The sequence below is a fragment of the Salmo salar genome, chromosome ssa18, assembly GCF_905237065.1.
Source record: "Salmo salar chromosome ssa18, Ssal_v3.1, whole genome shotgun sequence".
Taxonomy (NCBI): domain Eukaryota; kingdom Metazoa; phylum Chordata; class Actinopteri; order Salmoniformes; family Salmonidae; genus Salmo; species Salmo salar.
Window position 1 is genome coordinate 23778984 of NC_059459.1, and position 24610 is coordinate 23803593.

General features: G+C 43.3%; 1 protein-coding gene across 1 annotated transcript in view; it reads right to left on the reverse strand.

Annotated features, from left to right (window-relative positions):
* LOC106577144 (ankyrin-3) overlaps positions 1 to 21230 on the reverse strand; it is a 165666-nt gene extending 144436 nt beyond the window's left edge. Inside the window, exon 1 of the mRNA XM_045700915.1 lies at positions 20618 to 21230. Coding sequence (XP_045556871.1) covers positions 20618 to 20683 — 66 coding nt within the window. The 5' untranslated portion in view covers positions 20684 to 21230. The remainder of the gene's footprint in view (positions 1 to 20617) is intronic.
* Positions 21231 to 24610: the final 3380 nt, after the last annotated feature.

The following is a 24610-nucleotide window of genomic DNA, read 5'->3' on the forward strand; positions in this document are numbered from 1 at the left end:
ATCAGCACGGACGGCTATGCTTAGAATTAATGATTTACCGTGGTATGAATTGTAACAACAATTGTTACCTGACTATCCTGTTCCTTGACGATTGAAAACTGATAAACAAGACTCCTAATCAGGGAGTCTGCTGATTGGATAAACTCCCAGCATACACTTTGGTAACTAATTATGGATCTCCACACAGACGACTTCCTTAGTCAAGAAAAACACAGTGAGGAGTGCCAGACATGAGATCTTCAGAAATGACTGCAAATCAGCGTAGCCTCTTCTCTGAGGTCTACAAGAAACACATTGCTGTCAATTCTACTTTAGTTTTCACATTACGTGGATCTGAAAACGGACCTAAAGTAAACATCAGTCGATCATCAATTAGTGTTCGATGCATCCCAGCTAGCACATAACGGTTGTCCTATGGTTATTTTACATACAACTTTCCCACATTTTTCTGGGAATGGAGTAGGGCTGGGTTTCCCAGAAGCATCGTAGCACTAAGATCATCTTTCGTCCAGTCCATTTAGTTTAAATGGAATTAAGATTATCTTAGTGCTACGATGCTTTTGGGAAACCCAGCCCTGGATAGTTGCTTGACTTTGGAAAATTCTCAGCAAATTTAAGGAACTTAGCAAAATATTATAATTCTCTTGATTTCATTACTTTAAAAGAACGTTTCCTAAAAGTTCAAACAACGTTACATTTAATTTCAATTATGGTAATGTTCTAGGAACGTTCTGCAACTGGTTTGACATTGGGAATGTTCTCAAATAGTTCAGAGAACATTAAGAAACAATGTTCTTCATTTGGAAATTTCAGTACTTCAGCATAATGTTTCTTACAGGTTACCTCATGGTTCTATTTAAAGTAATGTTCTCAAATTGTTCCAAGAACTTTAGTAACATTCAGAGAACATTCTATTACCGGTCAGGAAACTTATAGTGTCGTTCCCTGAACCAATGGGAAACCAAAAACATACGTTCCCACAACTTCCAAGGATCCAAATGTGCTAGCTGGGATTTCACAGCAACAACATTAAACCAAGTCATACATCAATGAGATGCAATCATCTTCTCCATCTCTGAAACACAATATCCCAGAGAGAGAGAGAGAGAAGATGCAGGCACTTATCAATGTTCCCTACAAGCCTTATAGCGCTGAGATGAGATCCAGGGCGAACCTCATAAGCAACACCCTTCCTCATCCCCTCCCTGTCCTCACTCCATCCCCCCTCCTCTCTTACTCCTTTCAAATGCTGCGACTTCAGTCACACATCAGTGGAAATTTCAAATGTCACTCAAGTGGAGTCATTCTGCGAGTGGGGGTGGGGGATACGACCCCCCCCCCTCATTCTCCCTCCTCCCATCCCCACATGAAAGCTGTCATCATCTCCACCTCAACGCTGAGATAACATTTGGGCACCGATGCGTATATCACTCTAAATCCCCATAACCGCAGCCACCCAGGCTATATCTTCACCTTCTCCACTGACCTCATACTGTCATTGCTACTCAGCCAGAGGGGAAATGAAAAGCTGAGAGGTCAAAGTAGAGCATTCAAACACGGACCCACAGAGGAATCTCATTGGTTCCTCTACCATTGAGTATGGCCTATAGATAAACTAACCACAGAAAGGGAGAATTTCTGTTTGGAATAGAATCTGAAAAGATAAGACAATAATCTAACATCCCCCTACAACAGTATCAGACATATCAGAACAGAAAAGCAACACCAAAGTTTGGTAGGCCTACTTGGCTACAAACAGAACAATAGCCTAAGCTGTAAGGCCTACACAACTATGGTATTATGGAAAAAGCAGGCTGTTCGGCACACTTTAGCAACAAGTGACATAAGGGTTACAGTGAGTTAATCAACCAATGGCTCAGATAATCTGGTTAGGAGATCAACTAATGAGCTTCACTCTGAAAGGATGCAACCCATGAGACAACAGAGGGGGTCAGATGAATGAAGCAATGGGCAGTAGGGGGATAAAATACATGAACTAATATAACAAATTTGTTTACCCACCTGTAAATCTACTAAAAGGAGATGTTGAGAAATAGTAAAACAGTTTGAATCCATGCGCCGTGTGTCGCTCTGTGAATTAATATAAAATTGAGGTTAGGCTACCTGTAGCTTTCACCGGCGTTCTGCGTGCGCTTGCTTTGGTCTGGAGGGGTCAGCGCGCCTGGCGAGCAAACGCTCAGCCTCGCGCGGTCTCCTAGGCAACTGACAGGGGCGCGCAGGCACAGAGCCGCAAATAGAAGACAGAAGAGTAGACTACTTCACTGGCAGGCTACTGCGCTACAAAAAACACATTCACACATATTTGGCACACATTCTTAGCTAAACCTACCAGATTTAAAAACATCTGAAATGCATCTGCCTGACTGCCAGTCATTTTAATCTCCTGTGATTACAGATTTGTTTTAAAGAGTCTGTTCTTATTCTTAGTCTTAAAGCCAAACTGACTTTTCCAGTGTGTTTGGCATTTTTCAGCGACAGACATTGATATTGGAACTACACTCATGTCTGAGATTTCCAGTTTTTGAGTTCTGTTAGAAGATGAAATGGATTCATCTGTGCTGAGACACAGTCAGAGAGACACACTGGCTGGCATGATAAAGGATCATTCGCATGTGCTTCCCTGCCATGGCTGTCTGTCTGTCTACACAAAGATTAAATAAAGAGCATTGTTGCTTATTAACATTCAATATTATGTCAAGATATTTTTGTCTGCTCCAGAGTTGAGACTGATGCATATAGTTCTAGTTGTGCTTTTCAGTTGGAAATTAAGAAGGTGCCATTTGGGGAGGTTGGTTGGTTCAGAGATGACTTATCCGACTCAAACAGGCTGTTAATGGGGTTATGCCATTGCATTGAGACACTCACACATTGATTAGTGCTTTGAGCTGAACTACCATTATCTGGGCCATAGAGAGAGACTTCCCTCGTCAACAGCAGGAGAGCCCATTCTTTGTCTGACCCAAATCACTCCTCAAGCTATTCACTTCATTTTAATTAAGGGCTCATTTAATACACACACACACACACACACACAGTGTGTACCCTCTCAGCACATACACACTCAGATAAACAGGCACACACATTTGTAAATACACAATCATACTTTCACACACTCTTGAGAGCTTGTTAAAGCAGACTTCCAGGGAATGCTCCAGATGCAGGGTTCAGTGGCGCGTCTCCAGGAGAGGAAATAGATGTAGAGTCGGACATAACAGCAAGTGTTCATTGCTTCCGCTCAGGCTTTATGAAAGCTATCAACACACTCAGGGGGGGAACCTCTCTCTCTCTCTTTCTCTCTCTCTCTCTCTCTCTCTCTCTTTCTCTCTCTTTCTCTTGCTCTCTCTGTCTCTCTCACTCTCTAGGCCACTGATCCTACTTGTTGGCAGGCAGAGGATGATGAGGGCTTTGATGTACAGACGTGTGCCAGTGTGTGCTGTGCATGTGTACAAAGAGGGAGGACTATGTGTAGAATCTCTACCCGCCTCAAATCAAATAAAATGTCATTTTATTTATCACATGCGCCAAATACAACAGGTGTAAACCTTACAGTGAAATGCTTACTTACAAGCCCTTAACCAACAGTGCAGTTTTTAAGAAAAATAAGAGTTAAGAAAAATATTCAGTAAATAAACTAAAGTAAAAAATAAAAGATCAACAATAAAATAACAATAACGAGACTATATACAGGAGGTACCGGTACCGAGTCAATGAGCGGGGGTACAGGTTAGTCGATGTAATTGAGGTAATATGTACATGTAGGTAATGGTAAGTTACTATGCATAGATAATAAACAGCGAGTAGCAGCAGCGTAAAAAAAGTCTGGGTAGCCATTTGATTAGGTGTTCAGCAGTCTTACACCTTGGGGGTAGAAGCTGTAAAGAAGCCTTTTGGACCTAGACTTGTAGCTCCGGTACCGCTTGCCGTGCGGTAGCAGAGAGAACAGTCTATGACTGGGGTGGCTGAAGTCTCCTGCCTTCTAACTTCACTTGTCTGTCACCCAGTCACCAGTAAGTAAGAGATTGACAGATAGAGCAGAAAGGTAAACAAAGCAAGAGACGTACAGAGTGATAGAGGGAAAAAGGATCATAGAGAAACATATACAGGGAGCAAGAGAGACAGAGAGAGGGATGAAGATGAGGGAGAGGGAGAACCAATGTGAGAACCGCTGAATGTTCCGCCTATCTTTTATCTGTCAATGTGAGTAGGGCAGAGGCACTCTGATGGGTGATAGATGAAGTGTTGGCCTCTAATCCAACTTCATTCCTTACACTACAACTACCATGACCCTGACTCATAACACTATGCTAGTTCATTAGTGCACTACTCAGAGCAGAGAGATACATGGTCCATATAAAGAAATCAATTCTACTATATTTCTATGACATGGTCTATATATAAGATGTGAAGCAAACTGCCCCTTATTTCACCACACAGTGAGTGAGGGTATGGGTTTAGATGATTGTTTTTGCTGTATTCAGTGTAAGGCCAGAGATAAATGGTGAGATAAGATTTGACAACATTTGTAAGGCGTTAGCTGTTTTCCATGTCTTTTTTTCTTCCTTTGAAAGAGTCAACTCTAAGAATTTGTTTGGAGAAATCTAATTCTATGGTATTCTATCACATAACATGTTCTGTCAGGCTCGCTCTGGGGTTGCCTTTATCCACAGTGAAACAGTGTTTGCATGATCTCCTGATACTCAGCAGCACACTCAAATGGGACCTAACCATCTCTCTATAGAAAATCTGACATTTGTTCGGCTCTTCAGACAGTGTTCCTTAATTCAAATGATCAGCAGCTCGACAGCTCTAATTAGCTGGCATTATAGGCAGAATAATAAGGTAAATCCCCACTATAGAAGCTGGATCCACTCTCCTCCTTTATCCCTGGAAAGACCAGAGTATATCCCCTCCCAAACAGGCTGAGAGGATAATGGAAGAGTTCAGATAGCATTATGGAATAGACAGACATTTTTACAAAGCACCCACTAAAAGGACACATTTCCTTGTCTGAAGATCTGATGATATCTCTGTCTTGCCTAGGTTCTTTGCATAAACCCAACTTAAAACTGATTTTAAAGTGAGCAGAATTCATGCTAACTCAATTTCCTCTCTGGCTGTCTCAGTATCAGTACCATCTCATAACATTACCAATTCACAGGACGAGGCCCCATCAATAGCAATGTGGTTTTCAGCTAATCGCAGCTGTGGCTTGGATTACAAAACCACCCATTATTGCAATTATATTCTTAAACCAAGATATCCCAAACATATCACATAGAGGTTTCTCTGCCATATTATTTCTAGATATACAGTACTTGACTCCATAGAATAGGTATAATATAAGCTTGGTTGTAGTGTAAGAGAGAGAGAGAGAGAGTGTGTGTGTGTGTGTGTGCGTGCGTGCGTGTGTGTGTGTGTGAGTGCATGCGTGTATAGGATGGTTCTCACAGTCGTGGCTGTACTGGGCACTGTGGGGGTTTCAGCCTCCGGACAGTGATCTTGGGCTGTGCTGACTTTGCCGGTCGAGGAAGTGTGTTATTAAGTACTCAGACTTGGAGCCTGTAGAATTACACTAATAAAGGGTTTGCGTCTGAAGAATCTAGAGGGAGAGATCCAACTATATTTTATATTTGCACCTGCACACCTGAACACACACACACACAGAGTCAAATCCCAGATCATTGTCATTTCAGCAGATACATGGCCTCCACAGCAGTACTCCTAGCTGACTGTATTTCATAATGTGGACTCTGACTTTCAGAGTTGATCACATCTTCCCACACAGCTTTATGTAACACCTTTTCCATGTGGTAATTCCAGAGATCAGAGATTTCCATTGTGTTTCCTCTGTGTTGTATTGAAGAGGGTCATTATTAAGCTATGTGTTGTGGTAGTCTCCTCCCTGAATGCACTTCTTCTTCTTATTATTACTTATTATTGTAAATCACACTGGACAAGATGGTCTTCTAAATGCAAAGACCTCTCCCCATGTTCCCACTCAGGTTTTTACACCTGTTACTCAGCCACACTGACACCTCTCACTTTCTTTTGTCCACATGGACCAACCACCTCTACAGCAGGCTACCCTTCCAGTGACCCTGCCTCTGCCCAGAGTCTGGAGAGCCGCCCATCAGATCTGGAGCTCTTCTGGAGCTCTACCAGGTTCATAGACTGGCACCAGCAGGATCTCCCTCCGGCCTGCCTGTGGAAAGGGATAGCCTCTGCCTTAGGGGAAAGGTCACCTGTCTAATGCAGATCCAGGATCAGCTTATCCTACCCAAATCCCAATCCCAATAAGAGATGACATCCAGAGCTGACCTTGCAGGTCTAAGAAGGGATCAATATCCTGAGGGGAAAAAAGTCACAATTCTCTTTCAAAATGAGCTTTGCTGCTGCTCCTATCTGCTGAGATTTATTCATGACACAAATGGATAAGAGCCTCCCTCCCTCCCCCACCAGTTCCATCCACCCTACCCCCCCCGGCCTCCATTACATCATCTCCAGACCCCTCTGATGTTTCCTCCAACCCTCCCTCCCTGTTCTCTCCGCTCGCATTAATCACATATCATTAAAGGGATACTTCAGGATTTTGTCAATGAGACCCTTTATCTACTTATCCAGAGTCAGATTTTTTTATGTCTCTGCATGCAGTTTGAAGTAAATTGCTAACTAGTGCTAGCACAATTGCAAACTAGCATTAGCGCAATGAGTGGAAGTCTATGGGTATCTGCAACCGTACTAGTAGATACCCATAGACCTCCAGTCATTGTGCTACAGATACCCATAGACCTCCAGTCATTGTGCTACAGATATCCATAGACTTCCAACATTGCGTTAACGCTAGTTTGCAATTGTGCTAGCACTAGTTAGCAACTTACTTCATACTGGACACACAGACAAAAAATTGTATAAATGAGTTAATCTGACTCTGGGGAAGTAGATTAAGGGCCTCATTGCCAAAATCCCAAAGTATCCCTTTAAGTGTCAGAGAGAATTCATTCTCACTGTATGTGTGTGTGAGGCACAACTCAGGACATTTGGTGCAACAAGCTACGATGGCCGCTCTGGTTGCTCTGGCTACAGCTTTGCTCTCTGTCTTCAATTAGTGTCTGGCTGAGGGATTGGCCGGGCTAATGCCTTCCTGCCGGCACCCTGGCCTGTTCTATATGTAGGGTAGTGGGGGGCCTCTCCACTCCGAGATGAAACTGTATCTATGAGTCTGTAAGATCACAGGCGTAGTGAACACGGACAGAAGACACCAACATGCAACATACATCCATATTTGTTAAGTAGGACAGATCTATGGTGTGCTCTTTGTACCTAGAAAAGGGGCCTCTCGCTTTTGATGCCTGTCTCTCTGACACACACACACACATATAAATAGAGAAGCACACACCCTCACACTCCTCACAGTCCTCACAGTCCTCACACTCCTCACAGTCCTCACAGTCCTCTTGAGAGATGAGGTCTGTTTTCTGAGGCGTTTCATTAACAAACAAACACACGCATACAACACTCACGCATGTACACATGCTCGTGGCACACCACATGCAAGCACACACACACACACACACACACTTACACCCAGAGTTGATTTGCTTTCTGGGGTATCTCGTTAACAGTCTCACACAGTCTCGGTGGGAGGTTGTTACACTCCACACTCCTACTGACCACAGGCTCCAGAAATGTGTCACTGACAACAACAACTAACTACTAAAGTAGCCCTCTACAAACCCCCCAAAGCCCTCTCTGGCCAAGCCTTATATCCCTGCAGTAATTTCACACCCCCTCCGACTGAGACTACCCCTTTCCAATCTCGACTAACTCCTCTTCAAAAAGGCTGCTATGTCACACGAAACAGGCTTATAAAATAAACTGAAGGAGAAGTACTCAGTGATCTATTCTGTGATTGAGCTGATGCCTTTAGTTCAGTATTGTCAAGACTTCCACCGAAGGTGGCTCCTCTCCCAGTCCTCTCCCTGTTTCGGGCGGTGCTCGGCGGTCGTCGTCGCCGGCCTACTAGCTGCCACAGATCCATTTTTCCTTTTCGTTTGTGTCTGTCTGTTTTGTTTACACCTGTGTCCTATTAGTTAATTTCGGTGGGTTTATTAACCTCCGCTGCCTGCTATTTTTGTGTGGGATTATTTGCTGTTGTTGCTCTGCTAGGGGTGCGTGTTTGTGCGGGATTATTTGCTGTTGTTGTTCTGCTAGCGGTGCGTGTTTGTGGGGGATTATTTGCTGTTGTTGCTCTGCTAGGGGTGCGTGTTTGTGGGGGATTATTTGCTGTTGTTGCTCTGCTAGGGGTGCGTGTTTGTGCGGGATTATGTGCTGTTGTTGCTCTGCTAGGGGTGCGTGTTTGTGGGGGATTATTTGCTGTTGTTGCTCTGCTAGGGGTGCGTGTTTGTGGGGGATTATTTGCTGTTGTTGCTCTGCTAGGGGTGCGTGTTTGTGGGGGATTATTTGCTGTTGTTGCTCTGCTAGGGGTGCGTGTTTGCGCCACAGGGTTTTTCTCCTCACGGTCATGTTGTACCGTTGTAGTGTATTTAGGAGTAGAGGTTTCTCCTCTGTGTGGTAGATTTATTTCCCTGTGTGTGGCGACTTCGTTGGGTGTGTTTCCCCACCTGTTGTTGTCGTGTTTGGGACGTTCAATAAACGATTGTGCTACTGGAAATTCCTTGCTTTCCTGCTCCTGACTCCTGCACCTACCTCTTCTTAGGAGGCACCTAACAAGTATTGCATGTTTCGACTGTTAAAAACTGATTTGTAATGGTAAGTTTTTTGCAAAACACTCTTACAGAAGCAATACAATTTCAAATTTGTTGCTGAGAAAAGAGGGAAGTAATGACAGAACAGAACAAACAGTCTCTGGGTTCCTCATTAAAGCCTATGGTGGGGGAATGGACTATCCCAGGCCCAAAGGAAAATCTGGTGAATCACATCTATATGCTTAAAGCATGTCAGCATAGAGTGGGTGTAGCTCAGTGTGTTCACCCTAACCCTGAACCTATCACTCGGATTTCTCATTTCATTTCTCCATCATCTCTGCTTACCAGAGAACTCACTTTCTCTCTCATCCTATTTCTCATTCCTCTATTAGCTATGTAAGTGAACTTTGGATCTGCCAATCGAATATCCATTTCCTTTTAAAGAATATTAAAGACACACACACACACACACACACACACACATTCCATTATGTATAGTGAGGTGAAGATAATTGTAATGCATGAGTGAGTGTGTGTGTCTGTGAACCCAGGCCAAACACAGTGTTGGGTAAAGTAGCTGAATCAGTGAAGGCTCAGTGTGGCTCTTCAAAACGGTCACTTAGACTACACCATAAATTATGACAAGGGGCACCTCCTCTCCTGTTCTACTCAGTTTTCAGAGAGCTAAAAATATCATAACAGCATCACTACTGCCAGTCTGCAATAATAACACTATGAATATTGTGACATTACTGTGTCATTAGCTGGTCATGGCATTGCTCTGTATGAAATTCCAATGGGAATTTGAATCGCATGACTGAGGAAGGTTTTTTTAGGTGTGAGTATCGACCTCTCACTACCTTTCCCCTTTCCAATTCGACTTCTGAACTCACATTCTCTCACGGCTTCCTTTCTCTCTATATGCTGACATCCCTCTCTGCTTAAGATGTTCTCTCTCTCTCTCCCTATCCCCCCCGCTCTCTCTCGCTCTCTCTCTGTCTGTATGCTTGTCTCTCTCTCTTTCTGTCCCTACTTTCCTTCCTCCACCTTATCTCTCTCCCCCACTTTGGGGGAGCTGGCTGTCCCAGGTGATGTTATTCCCTGTGGGGTCATGTTACATCGCTGTCACCCCCAGATCTACGTCCCTCGGGAGCGCTGGGACATTTAAATGCTCTTCCAGACCACATTCTCCACCCCCAGCCCCCTGTCTCAGGAGCAGCCTATCGGGTTCCTACGCCGACACCAGAGAGCCTGGGAAAAACGCTGTGGCTCCAAGCAGAGACGTGACGTGATGTTCTGGAGTGGGTCAGGGATCCACCGACGGGGATTACAGCCATCCTTCAACCTGAGGACGGAGCAAAGGAACCTGTCTGGCTTGGCCTAGTCGGCACAGAGCTTCCCCCAGGGAAGAGTTGCGAGATTATAGCTACATTCCTATATTACTCCTGTATTAACCAAATGTGCTCTTCCCCAAAGGAGGGGGGCATAGAGTGTTGGAAGCAATTATAAAAAAAAGCATAGGTTGACTAATATCATGACATACAGTGAGGGAAAAAAGTATTTCCTCCCCTGCTGATTTTCTACGTTTGCCCACTGACAAAGAAATGATCAGTCTATAATTTTAATGGTAGGTTTATTTGAACAGTGAGTGACAGAATATCAACAAAAAAATCCAGAAAAACGCATGTCAAAAATGTCATAAATTGATTTGCATTTTAATGAGGGAAATAAGTATTTGACCCCCTCTCAATCAGAAAGATTTCTGGCTCCCAGGTGTCTTTTATACAGGTAACGAGCTGAGATTAGGAGCACACTCTTAAAGGGAGTGCTCCTAATCTCAGTTTGTTACCTGTATAAAAGACACCTGTCCACAGAAGCAATCAATCAATCAGATTCCAAACTCTCCACCATGGCCAAGACCAAAGAGCTCTCCAAGGATGTCAGGGACAAGAGTGTAGACCTACACAAGGCTGGAATGGGCTACAAGACCATCGCCAAGCAGCTTGGTGAGAAAGTGACAACAGTTGGTGCGATTATTCGCAAATGGAAGAAACACAAAAGAACTGTCAATCTCCCTCGGCCTGGGGGTCAATGCAAGATCTCACCTTGTGGAGTTGCAATGATCATGAGAACGGTGAGGAATCAGCCCAGAACTACACGGGAGGATCTTGTCAATGATCTCAAGGCAGCTGGGACCATAGTCACCAAGAAAACAATTGGTAACACACTACGCCGTGAAGGACTGAAATCCTGCAGCGCCCGCAAGGTCCCCCTGCTCAAGAAAGCACATATACATGCCCGTCTGAAGTTTGCCAATGAACATATGAATGATTCAGAGGACAATTGGGTGAAAGTGTTGTGGTCAGATGAGACTAAAATGGAGCTCTTTGGCATCAACTTAACTCGCCGTGTTTGTAGGAGGAGGAATGCTGCCAATGACCCCAAGAACACCATCCCCACCGTCAAACATGGAGGTGGAATCATTATGCTTTGGGGGTGTTTTTCTGCTAAGGGGACAGGACAACTTCACCGCATCAAAGGGACGATGGACGGGGCCATGTACCGTCAAATCTTGGGTGAGAACCTCCTTCCCTCAGCCAGGGCATTGAAAATGGGTCGTGGATGGGTATTCCAGCATGACAGTGACCCAAAACACACGGCCAAGGCAACAAAGGAGTGGCTGAAGAAGAAGCACATTAAGGTCCTGGAGTGGCCTAGCCAGTCTCCAGACCTTAATCCCATAGAAAATCTGTGGAGGGAGCTGAAGGTTCGAGTTGCCAAACGTCAGCCTCGAAACCTTAATGACTTGGAGAAGATCTGCAAAGAGGAGTGGGACAAAATCCCTCCTAAGATGTGTGCAAACCTGGTGGCCAACTACAAGAAACATCTGACCTCTGTGATTGCCAACAAGGGTTTTGCCACCAAGTACTAAGTCATGTTTTGCAGAGGGGTGTCACATCCTGACCATGGTAAGCTGTTATTTTCTAGGGTAGAGTAGGTCAGGGCGTGACAGGGGGGTTTATTCTATGTTTTCTATTTCTATGTTCTTAGGTTCTAGTATTTCTATGTTGGTTTGTTTGGGATGATCTCCAATTAGAGGCAGCTGGTCCTCGTTGCCTCTAATTGGAGATCATACTTAAGTAGGGGTTTTTCTTCCTGGGTTTTGTGGGTGATTGTTTTTGAGTAGTGTTTGTTTCTCCTCTGCGTCACGGTTTGTTGGTCCTCTCCTTTTGACAGCCGTGACAAGGGGTCAAATACTTATTTCCCTCATTAAAATGCAAATCATTTTATAACATTTTTGACATCCGTTTTTCGGGATTCTTTTGTTGTAATTCTGTCTCTCACTGTTCAAATAAACCTACCATTAAAATTATAGACTGATCATTTCTTTGTCAGTGGGCAAACGTACAAAATCAGCAGGGGATCAAATACTTTTTTCCCTCACTGTACATTGTTCCCTGCTAAATTATACTGAAGCTGAAATTCTTCACTGTCAATGTACAGTGTTTAATAAATGACTTTTGGTAGAGCTCAGTATATTCTTTTCAATAGCTTTTACAGTTGCCATGGTGACACTCAGGAGAGCTTAAAGAAGATCTCAGACTTGATAAAAGGGTTTTTGCATCCTGGTGACTTAGACCAGGACTGACAGTTCTTTGGAGTCGATGAGGTGGCAGGCGGAGTGAGCAAGAAGCAAGACATTGAACATGAAGACATTTTTGTAGAATGATCTTACGGAGGCAATGCCAGAGGTTCAGCAACACTGCCAAAGGACCACATACAGATATAGGATCTTAATTTGATCACCCTGTTGCAGGAGAACTTTCCTGGTTTTAGGTTTTTAAAGGCTTCTGAAGTTTGTAATTTCAGACTCGATTTTCCCTTACAAAAAATGTATCAACCCCCTCAACAAATATATCCGTTCATTGTAATCCACACAATAGTTCCTATTTCCTGTTGCTGCAGGATTATTTCCTGCTGTAGCAAACTGGTTAAAATTAAGATCCTACATCTGTAAAGAGCTCTCTGGAATAGGCTCAAAGACATCAAAGCCTGAGCCAGAACAGGTTGAAATGTGGGCCTTTCAGTTGCCTTGTGGCCCTCGGATTTGGAAAGCATTCAGCAACATTTCAGGGGATGCCTTGACTCAGCATTAATGTTTTGTGACCATGCACAAAGAGAGGAACAGAAAGACACTGGTTTCTATTGAGCTGAGTACAAGCTGGCACACTCACTCTCTCAGGCGCTGACCATGAAACTCAATAAAGGGTGACATTTTCCCAAAGTTGTTCTACGCTGATGGAGAAGAGAATAGAGACAAGGTTAAAAAGGTGGATTGTTGTGGGTGGAAGACACCTGTTCCTGGAATTCCTGGTTCATTACATCTGATACTGTATGTGCTTGGAAACCTACACTCTTAGGGGAAAAAAAGGTGCCATCTAGGACCAAAAAAGGGTTCTTTGGCTGCCCCCATAGGATAACCCTTTGAAGAACCCTTTTTGGTTCCAGGTAGAACTCATTTGGGTTCCATGTAGAACCCTTTCCACAGAGGGTTCTAGATGGAACCCAAAAGAGTTATACCTGGAACCAAAAAAGGTTCCACATGGAATCAAAAAGTGTTCTCATATGGGGACATCCAAAGAACCCTTTTGCAACCCTTTTTTCTAAGAGTGTCTGATATGTGTGTCTCTGTGCATATGTGTATGTTTGTGTGTGACAATAATCATATTTCTGGTCCAGGGGTTTGGTTTCTAGAGCTACCAGCGACAGTGCCTCATGCTCACTTCCTGCCCTAAAGGCCTGGGGTGCAGGAGAAGGAAAGAGCCATCCTGCTGCTCTGGAATTGGTTTACATCACCAGTGGAAAATGGCACCAATGCCATTGGGTGGGGGTCAGGCTAATGTTGATTTATTTAACTCCCCCTACCTCGCTTCAGAGAAACGCTACCACAACCATGGCAACAGACCCACACACCGTGACGATGATTTAGTGCCAGTTTGCTGCTGTATAAATACTCTCTCTCTCTCTCTCTCTCTCTCTCTCTCTCTCTCTCTCTCTCTCTCTCTCTCTCTCTCTCTCTCTCTCTCTCTCTCTCTCTCTCTCTATATATATATATATATATGCTCTCTTTCTCTCACTCTATTTCACTCTCTCGCATTATCTTGCTGTCCTCCTCTCTCTCTCTTTCTCTCTCTCTCCCTCTCTCCATGTAATGTGCGTTATGTCTCTGTCTATGTCTCTGTCTATCTCTGTCTCTCTCCATGCTCTGCCCTCCTTCTCGTTCTCTCGCTGTGGGAGACAGATACAGTTCATTTGTGTCTGATTTTCTCCTGACTGGCTGACAGGTTGATCCCTCTGCCCTCTCCCCAGGGCATGCAGCTGTGCTGGGGCACATCTGCCTGGAGGAGCACAAGAAAGATCCCAGAAGAAGATGCGTGTGTGTGTGTGTGTCTGCGTGCACACGTTTAAGGACGGTGGTGTATGATTATCATGCCACACCCATGAGCTTAAAAAATGTGAGGTGGAGGGGTGAAGAAGGAAAAGGCAAAGGAAAATCTCTCACACACACCAGCAATGTTTTCCCACAACATTACTAACATTACACATAAATAAAATCCCCAAATATTAATTTGATACATCAGTATGTCACAGTGTGCACACACACACCCCCTCACTTTGTTTCTTCTATTCTCATTGGTTTGGGCTACTCTCTCTTCTTCCCTTTCTCTCCGTCTCTCTCTTACACACACATACACACACACATCCTGCTCCTCTTGATATACTTTCTAATCTAAAGCGTAAACCTATTCCGCTTAAGGATACACTCTGTGCCAGGTCCATTAACTTAATCTAGAAGAAAAAACACAGACTGGTACATCAACGTATTGCGTGGGAGAATTCTGTCAGCACTTTCAGAAAGACTGTGTTGTTATCGACAATGCTCTGATATGGGATTATATCACCAATCTTCTAAACACAGGGCTCTTAGTCACTGTCAGAGTTATTTCACTAAGACAAATACCAGAGCACTGCAATATCAGTCCCGTTGCCACGGAGAAAGGCATTGGGCCATCATTTAAAACAAAAGATGGAAGAAAGAAATGGCAAAACTCTACAGAGTAATTCCAGTCCCCTACATCATATTTGTCCTTCCTAAATAAACCAATGCCTCACCTTTGACCTCACAAAATAACATAATTTTGTCTCACATAGATAAACATATTTCCAAGTGTCACTGCTTTTGTCAACATCAGACAATAACCAACCATACAGCATGACTGTTAGTCGCTTTGGATAAAAGCGTCTGCTAAATGGCATATATTATTATATTATTATTATTATATTATTATTATACACTGAGTATACCAAGCATTAGGAACACCTTCCTAGTACTGAGTTGCAGAAGTTTAGCATCACAGAGTTGGGTCATTGCCATGACAACGGAGACAGACAGATTACCTGCTGTCCCCTCTTGTAATGTGAGGTGACAGGCCAGGATGTCCCCACTGTCCTCCAATGAGAGGGACTGTATCTGGAGCAAAAAACTCACAGCTGTATGTACATCCTTCACCTATGTACAGTATATTTCAACACCCGGATGGACAATCATTTACATGAACAAATACATTGAATATACATTGAATAAATGCTAACGCGATGCTGAAGAAGGGAGGAGTGTCATTAGTAATCTTCATCTATCAATCATATCATTTTACTGTATACTGAAGTTCTCTCCAGGATTCTACATCATTTGAATTTGAATGACAGGCATTGGGATCTGAAGCTGCACACAAACACTCAGACACAAATTACATTTCAGTTTGATTTATGACATTTCCATAATCGTCGAATTCAGCAGCCTTCGTTTAAAATATACTGTACTTGATTGCATCCTTGAATATTTCCCATCAGGAGTCTCATGAAATATATATTTGGCCTGATCGCTACAGGGTTGACTAGAACACCGGCCCCCTCTACTCACTCTCCCTCGCTCACTCTCGCCCTCTTTATCCCTCGCTCTCTGAACAGAAAGTAGTTGCCATGGCTACAATCATTAACACATCTGGCATGCTTATCTGCTGCTCACACACACACACACACACACACACACACACACACACACACACACACACACACACACACACACACACACACACACACACACACACACACACACACACACTTTAACATGCCATCACAGGAATACATTTGTATGCATATGGTAGAGAAGGTATTCTCAGTATCATGCCCTCATCAGAGATCGTTCACCAGTAGTTGTACTGATTATCCTCCCAATGGTAGAGCCTATTTGTGGATCCTGAGGTGTGAGGTGACTAATGTTGACAATGTTCTAGCTTTAGGTCCTGATGGTATCAATGCTGTACTGGATACTGGATGCTGTACTGGATACTGGATGCTGTACTGAATACTGGATGCTGTACTGGATACTGGATGCTGTACTGGATGTTTGCTTAGAACATAGAATACATAGAATACATTGGGAGCACAGGAGGTTGGTGGGACCTTAATTGGGGAGGATGGGCTTGTGCTAATGGCTAGAGCGGAATGAGTGGAATGGTATCAAATACATCAAACATAAAATTTCCATGTGATTGATGCCATTCCATTTCCTCCGTTTCAGCCATTATTATGGGCCATCCTCTCCTCAGCAGCCTCCACTGATTTGGAGTGACGGGTCTGGTTAGATGCAGTAGGGGAGGTAGTCTGGGCAGTGGCGATTTTAACATGTTATATCTTGGTGGGGGGAAAAAAAAAGTGGGATACATGCCAGCAAAGCTACTACACAACACAACACAACAAAATACATTAATTGCACTTTAACGGTGACAAACGGTGTCCACAAACGGCCTACATAAAGCTGTCCCAACAGCAGTCCCAACATCTTACCGCTTCTACAGTTGGCTATCAGCGGAGCCTTGTCTGTTCATTCAGCCTAATTTACTGCCTTTAAAAAAAACATAGCTGATATGGCTGACTTGCTTAAACAAATGTGGCTTCTAATGACAATTGAGATGTACAAATTATGACATAAGGGGACGACAAGCAGATAAGAGGCAATCCGTAATTTCGATTAAGACATTAATGAGATAGCTAGGACGGACGCAGTCAATATTACACTTTTAAAATGTACAGTGACAGAATTGAGAACATGGGCCGTTCGTATAGTGTTCTACCCTGTACACCAAATCAGAGCCGTAGGATAAATAAAGGGGGAATATAAGCAGACAATGAAAGCTCTAACAATAATCAATGATTACATTTCTCTAAAACAGCTTATAGGCTACATGTGCACCACCAAGTCATTAAGAGGGGTAAATATACCAAATGATTAGGGTGAGGCAAATGGGCTACTAACATCTTACTACACAACATGCACTTTTTATTATTTTCTTAGCTACCATATACGTATCTCCTTGGCATATTTCATAATTTATGCAACAGCATACAATACATTTCTGTACTCACCCTGTTGTGCTGTGCTCACTTGAACAGGAAGGTGGCGTGGCGGTCCTTCGTGGGCAAATTTTGTAATCAAAGTCTGGCATTCTCTGGATTTATGGGGCTTTCAAAACAACTGGGAACTCGGAAAAAAAAAACAAGGTCGAATCATGATGACGTCATTGATCTTCATGTCGTAGCTCTAGAAAGAGGCCGGATTTACAATTCTGAGTTGGATAACCGTACAACATTTATTTTCCCAGTCGGAGCTCGTTTATTCCCGTCTCCCAGTTGTCTTGAATTCACTCAAGTCAAGTTTTTTGCAGTTCCGAGTTAACAGTTGTTTTGACAGCATGGCTAATGTTGAATGCTTATCATTTTAAACTTGGAAAAGAGCCCCTTAATTTCAGATTTGGGACCACACAGCCACTCCACTGAATAGCAGGCTAGTGATCGCTTTGCAATGCTTGCAGTCAGCCACTGTCACTGATTCCTTCCAAACCACTCATTGTTGATTTTGCGATTTCCAACTTGTTGTGTAATGTTTATGTCCAATGGCCGATGAGCACCGATACGTTTTATCTATAATTTCTCTTCATTATTTATCTTTATATGACAAGGATTAAAAATGATTTGCCAGTAGATTGTTGACTTGATTCATGATGATGACTGCTAGCTAAGATTTAGGAAGTATGATGTTGACATGATCAGTCCAATCAAATCTACTGTACATATAACATGATTTGATGTAATTTTATCTGTGGACAATGACCTTGAGCCTTCTTGGATGGGCATTTCTAATGTAACTCTATGGCAGCACCCAAGGGACTATATTTTTCTAGCTCTACCCTTAGACTTGGTGGTGATGTAGTGTCCCCATGAGTGACAGAAGACTGAGCCAATCACAGTGCAATGCTCCGTATTTTCTGCTGGGTGCCCCACCACCACAGAAAGCACTGAGCTAGGCTGAAACACCTGCATTTTGAAACTGCCTTATTAAAAAAAACAAAAAATAGACCATGTTTGTATGCGGCTTTATTAACTCAATGATATATATTTTTTTTACATTGTTTGCAAACTGACATGTGACACGTATTAATGCCAAAATAACATGCAAAACAGGCAAGACAAAAAACTATATTTAAAAAAATAAAAAGTATTTATTGTGGGGCTCAAAACAGGTGGGGCTCTGCCTCACCTGCCCTGAATGACTGGTCACCACTGAGTCTGGGTAACAGTTTTAGCTAACATTCCACTCCTTGCCACTCCTGTCATTTGCCAAAGAGGCTGACCTTTCGGCAATCTCGGTCTCTTTGGCAAATGACAGGAGTGGCAAGGAGTGGAATCCAATAGCTGAATAGAGACGCCAACCTAGCTATAAGGGAGGTGCTCGCGTCTCCAAAGCACTACTGACATGCATAGTTGGCAAGAGGTAAAGGGCTTTCCTAGCCATAGAACACCACACTTACAGAAAAACCTCATGAATTTCACATGTGGAGTGTTCCAAAACCACATGAACTTCACATGTGAAGTGTTCCAAAAACACGTTTTCATGTGATCAAATCTAATCAAGCTTTATTTATACAGCACATTTTAGACATGGAATGCAACGCATTAAGCTTCACAGGAAAAAAAACGAATGAAAGTTTTTATTTTCATAGTTTTTTTTATATTTAGTACACAACAAACATAAGAGGATAAGAAACTAAAGAATAAGAATAAAAACTGAACAAAATCATGTGTTTTTTCTGTGAGGGCAGTATTTCCTGTGATGATTACTACACATTACAGTACATTACTGCTTATGTGAAACAAATCAAATACCTGGCCAGAGGAATTTAGGCATCTGTTCTTTTGGTTGAAAGTTTTGTGGTACATTTATGAAATTCAAAAGGGAAGGGTTAGAGGTTTTCTGTGATTCAGTTGTGTAACCAGCTCTTTCACTTTCTGTGGTTTAGAAACCCTTTGAGCTGTGGCCATTGATTTTCACAAATTGAGGCCCTGTGTGTGTGTGTGTGTGTGTGTGTGTGTGTGTGTGTGTGTGTGTGTGTGTGTGTGTGTGTGTGTGTGTGTGTGTGTGCGTGTGCGTGTGCGTGTGTGTGTGTGTGTGTGTGTGTGCGTGTGTGTGTGTGTGTGTGTGTGTGTGTGTGTGTGTGTGTGTGTGTGTGTGCGTGCGTGTGTGCGTGCAATTGATATGCGCTTCCTAGAGGGAGCAAGAAAAATGCCCGCTGAATTTTGTTCCCATGTGGCTGCATGTATTTTGGGGACAAAAACAACAATTTGATGTATGATTAAACCAAAGCAGAGAGATATCAGTTCTCACATCACACACTAAGGGATATTGGGGGCAACAAAGGAACTTACCAGTATCAGCCATGGCCCTGCCAAAAGATTCATACCGAAACAATTATCCCAACCTGATAACCCTGCCCGGTCCACTGTTCAAAGCCATACCCTCAAAGCTTCCCTAATCCTCTAGCCTTTCCCCTATCCTGGTCTCCAGTCCCCTGCCTCCGGCCCCGGGCCAAGGCCTCCTCTCTGTCCTGCCCAGTAGGGATCAGTGGAACCTGCTGCATCCTATTTATCATGGGCTTACCCACTGACAAAACAACAGAGCCCCAGGAGCACAGCACAGCACAACAGCACTTAGTACTGCTTACAAACACACATACACACACACACTCACACACTCACAAAAACATATGGTCTTTCATGACATAAACACAGTGCTGTGCCTAAGAACACCTTTAATTCAAAAGCTTGATCACGGCCTCTGGGGACAGAAGGACAGTGTCAGAAGTACAGCAGTGGACTCACATTGACGCTGTTGAAGAGAAACAACAACGGATGCTTCCCTCCACCCAAACCCTGAGGCTGTCCCTACCCCTTCATCCTTACAGTGGCTGCTTAGGTAATAATGAGGCTGCTTTAGATCATCAGGTGCACTGGAAATACCAGAGCAACCAGTGGTCACGATGAGTGATTTGTGAGTCAGACCTTTCATGATGGCTTTGCATTCCTGGTGAGTCAAATACACACTACAACAAACACACACATACACACACACACACACACACACACAAAAACAATTATATGCAGAACTGCTTTGTACAATATGTTCTGTTGTTGAATATGTCTATGTATTTATTAACGTTTTATGATCTTTGCATTGAAGAAACAAGAAACAAACAAAAGTATTTTTCCATTCACCAAATGTCAAACCAAAGTTAACGTGCAGGAACACGCGTGAAGGCACACACACCATCCTACTTGAGGCTTGTTTTTTTATGAAACACACCACTTTCATCTCTTTAAACTTACTCTAAAATCCCAGACAAACAACTAGGAGGCATTTGTGTAAACCAACCACTACATACAAACACATTTCACAGCTTTTACAAAGACAGCCAAAAGCTTGCCCCTTTACATACCTTTTTGCCTTTCTTCTTACGATGCGCTGGTTTGCCAGAGGTTTTATCTTTAGCTTCCTCACTCATCTTGGGACTAAAGATTTTCTGATCTGTTTTTATTCCAACATGTACAGTAGTGCTTCGGCAGTGGTGTTGCTTTCACTGGTGATAAAGTCTCAAACCAATATAAAAGTCCATTTAAAAAGGGCTGGTCCACTGAGAGAGAGAGTGGACTGGAGAGGCTCACACACACACACACACACACACACACACACACACACACACACACACACACTCACACTGAGGTCCACTCGAACCGCTTTGCCGCGCGAACGGTGCCTCTCTCCAACACACTCAGAGGCAGGGTGTGGAAGCAGGAGAAAGAAAGGCAGGAGGAGGACGAGGAGGAGGAGGAGGAAGAAGAGTAAGAGTAGGATGTGGATGTTGATGAAGGAAGGAAGACAGAAAGGCAAGAGGTAGAATCAAGGAAAATAGTATATTCCTTTAAAGGTAAATAATCCTGTGGGTTGTTGGATCTAGTGCTGCCTATCTGACAGTAGACCCAGTAGCCTCCAACTCCCTTCTAGTCTGACTGAAGCTGATGGAGAAACTGATGGAGGGTGAGGGAGAGTAAGAGAGAGAGAGAGAGAGAGAGAGAGAGAGAGAGAGAGAGAGAGAGAGAGAGAGAGAGAGAGAGAGAAAGAGAGAGAGAGAGAGATGGGTGAGTGAGTGAGTGAGTGAGTGAGAGGGAGTTAGTGAGAGACAGAGAGCGCACGCAAGAGAGAGAGAAGAGGGGGCGTGATCCACACAGTTACAGAGAGAGAGAGAACAGTAAGAGAGAGAGAGAGAGAGAGGAAAGAGAGCTAAGAAAGCTAGACAGAGAACACAGAGAGCCAAATGATCAGTGGATGGTTGACTCCAGCGTTGAGTGCTTCCTGAGTGGTAAGAGGCTGCTTGTGTTGTTCCCAGACGGGGCTGCGATATCAAATGAGAACCCTGCTCCTTTGGCAGGCTGGGGAGAGAGGAGTGAGAAGCGGATCATTAACATGACGCATCAGGTCCTTCCAGAAAAGGAAGTCTCCCCACACCCTGTGCCAGCAGGATCAGCTTACTGAGGAGAGCACTGGAGAGAGAGACAGCCCACCCTCTCTCAGACCACAACAGGAGACAATGTTCATATAACAAAACGTCTTGAGAGAGAGGGAGAGACAGAGAGAGAGAGTGAAAGAGAAAGAAAGAGGGGCCGCACCCTCTTAACCTCAAGAAAGCCATATTTGAGCAGTTAAACATCTAACAAGACAGGAGAAATGGAGAGAAAGGAGAAAACAAAGTCCCAGGTAACAGAGAAATAAAGAGCGTGATGTGATGAGACGAGAGAAAAGGTAGGGAGCGGAGAAAAATACACACAGGCTCAGAGGAGAGTGAAAGTGACAGAGTGAGAGAGAAAAGGAGAGAGAAAGAGAGAGAGAGAGAGGGAGAGAGAGAGAGAGAGAGAGAGACCAAGAGAAAGAGGTTTGTTGTGATTGTTCTCCTTCAGTGGGCAGTAAACAGCAGGTTCTTTATTCTGGGTTGTGACTCTACTACAGTCTCCACTGTCGGCCACCAGCCATGCTCCCCTAATCACAAACACTACACCAGCAGAGGGAGTGTGCCAACACTGAGCTGCCATCCCTCATCAACAACACCAAACATAATGCCACCACCACTAGCATCTCCCTCTCCACCTCGCTCCTCTACCCACAGAGCCAGCTACATCTAGATTGTGGCTGACCTGAGTTCAGGTGGAAAGGGAAACAGACAGAGACAGAATTAGGGAAAGGGGCTGGGTTACACCGTGTTTTGGACAATAATCTTACCTCCGTCACTGTTTTAATGTCAAAGGGCGTGGCCTCTCTTACTGAGTCCATGCCAAGAGAGATGGACTAGGGGTTATTGATTTTGCCATAAGGCCAGTAATTACTCTTATTGAGTAACATCCAGTTCTTAAAGCAAATTGTATTTTACTGGCAGAAGATGCAAGTTAACTATATATCTGGCGTTTACCTATACCTGCAGGCACTCACACATGCGCATCCCATGATTTGATGTGGTTTTATGTTTTTGATGTTCATTTCCATTTCAAAAGGGTGATTTTCCCCCACAGCAGTAATCCTGTGAGAGCTTGGCGTGGCGGAATCAGCGTAGCACCCTCAGATAACGTAGCAGGCTGGAAAGGAATACAGAGACAGACAGGGAGACTAATCTACATACAGACTGAGTAGGCAGTCTCTAAACGACTCCCTCCAATATAGACTGACTCCTCTCTGCTCAAAAGGAAGGAGATTATCAAAACTACATGGTACATTATCTATATGGAAATATTCATTTTTAAGTTGACCAACCAGTATATGATTTAGGGGTCATTACATGAGGATTGTATGATGTGGCACAAATTAAAGGGGTTCATCCTGTTAAAATATTGCGTAATGTTTAAATACATGTGTAATTGATTACAGTAGTCATGATCATTTATTATATATATTCAGTCACATGGTAATGCTGCTCTTTAATTCTGGTTGTGGATGGGAGTGCCCCCACTTCTATGCTGACTCTCCTGTCTGCCCTCTACTGGTCACAGTGTGCCATCACACAAACAAAACATCCTCGCTACATGTCTTAGCCTGTCGGGAGGCCATTGTAGTTTTTCATCCTTTTCTTTACCCCTATATAGAATATACAGTCTTTCCCACTCACCAAAACACATCACTCATATACTGTAGGTCTGATAGGGACATAGAGTTACTCCAATCGAACAGTGCATCCATATGACTGTAGCCTAGTGGTTCGAGTGTTGGACCAGTAACCAAAGGTTAAATGTGGAATGGGTTAAATGTGAAAGACACATTTCGGTTGAATGCAAGTATCCCCTAAGCTGTGAGCCTGCGCTGTTATCATTAAACTTAGCCATACCACTCCAGGGAAGCCTCCTCTCCCATCCGTCATGCTTAGAACGAAGCCCAGAGATCGATCCATGGATACTCAGGCAGATTGGTGCAGACATCCCACTATGGGGTTTCACCGCCAGAAGTCAACACTGACTGTAGGGGCTCAATACAATCAAAGCCCTCACTACAAATCAATCATCACACAAGATTAACTGTATTCTCCCCATGAAACCATCTCAAATGAATCAGCTCACCTAACCTGAAGTCAATGAGGATGTCAGTGCACAATCAACAACAAAACAAACTCATATTTAGATGGCTTGTTTAACATCCACTTAAATTGCACTTATCTGAAATCCATATTAATCTGAAATATCTTTTGATTAATTTTGTTCAGCCACTATAATTTTTCTATGTTAACATAAATTGCACTTATCTGAAATCCATATTAATCTGAAATATCTTTTGATTAATTTTGTTCAGCCACTGTAATTTTTCTATGTTAACATAGAAAAGCAGATGGCTCTCTAAAGGCAACTGCAACCACTGCATCTTGTTTATTATGGCTTCGTAAGCAAATTAATGAAATATCTCCCTTTTTAAAAGACCCATAAAGCTGTACTGAGAACCTCACATATTGGCCAAGGTGGCACTTCATTGGCACTAATTAGTTAACTCTTTATCTACTGTTTGGCAGAGACATTGTGTCCTTTTACTTAGATGAATGACTTCTTGGCAGTACATAGAGATGTAGGATCTTCATTTGAACCAGTCTTCCACAGCAGGAAAATAATCCAGTAGGAACAGGAAATGTGAATTATTATGTGGATTATAATAATGGACATTTTTGTAGTGGTGGACACATTTTTAATAAGGGAAAATCAAGACTGAAATTTCAAAGTGGAAATTATAAACTATATAAGCCTTTTTAAACCTCAAATACACTACAAGTTTAAAATGTCCTGCTTTTCAGGAAAGTTCTCCTGTAAAAGGGTGATCAAATTAAGATCCTATACCTGTAAGGTACTTATTGTATTGATTAGATGGCATGTCTTTAAGATTTGACATGGTGCACACATTGATCTAAGAC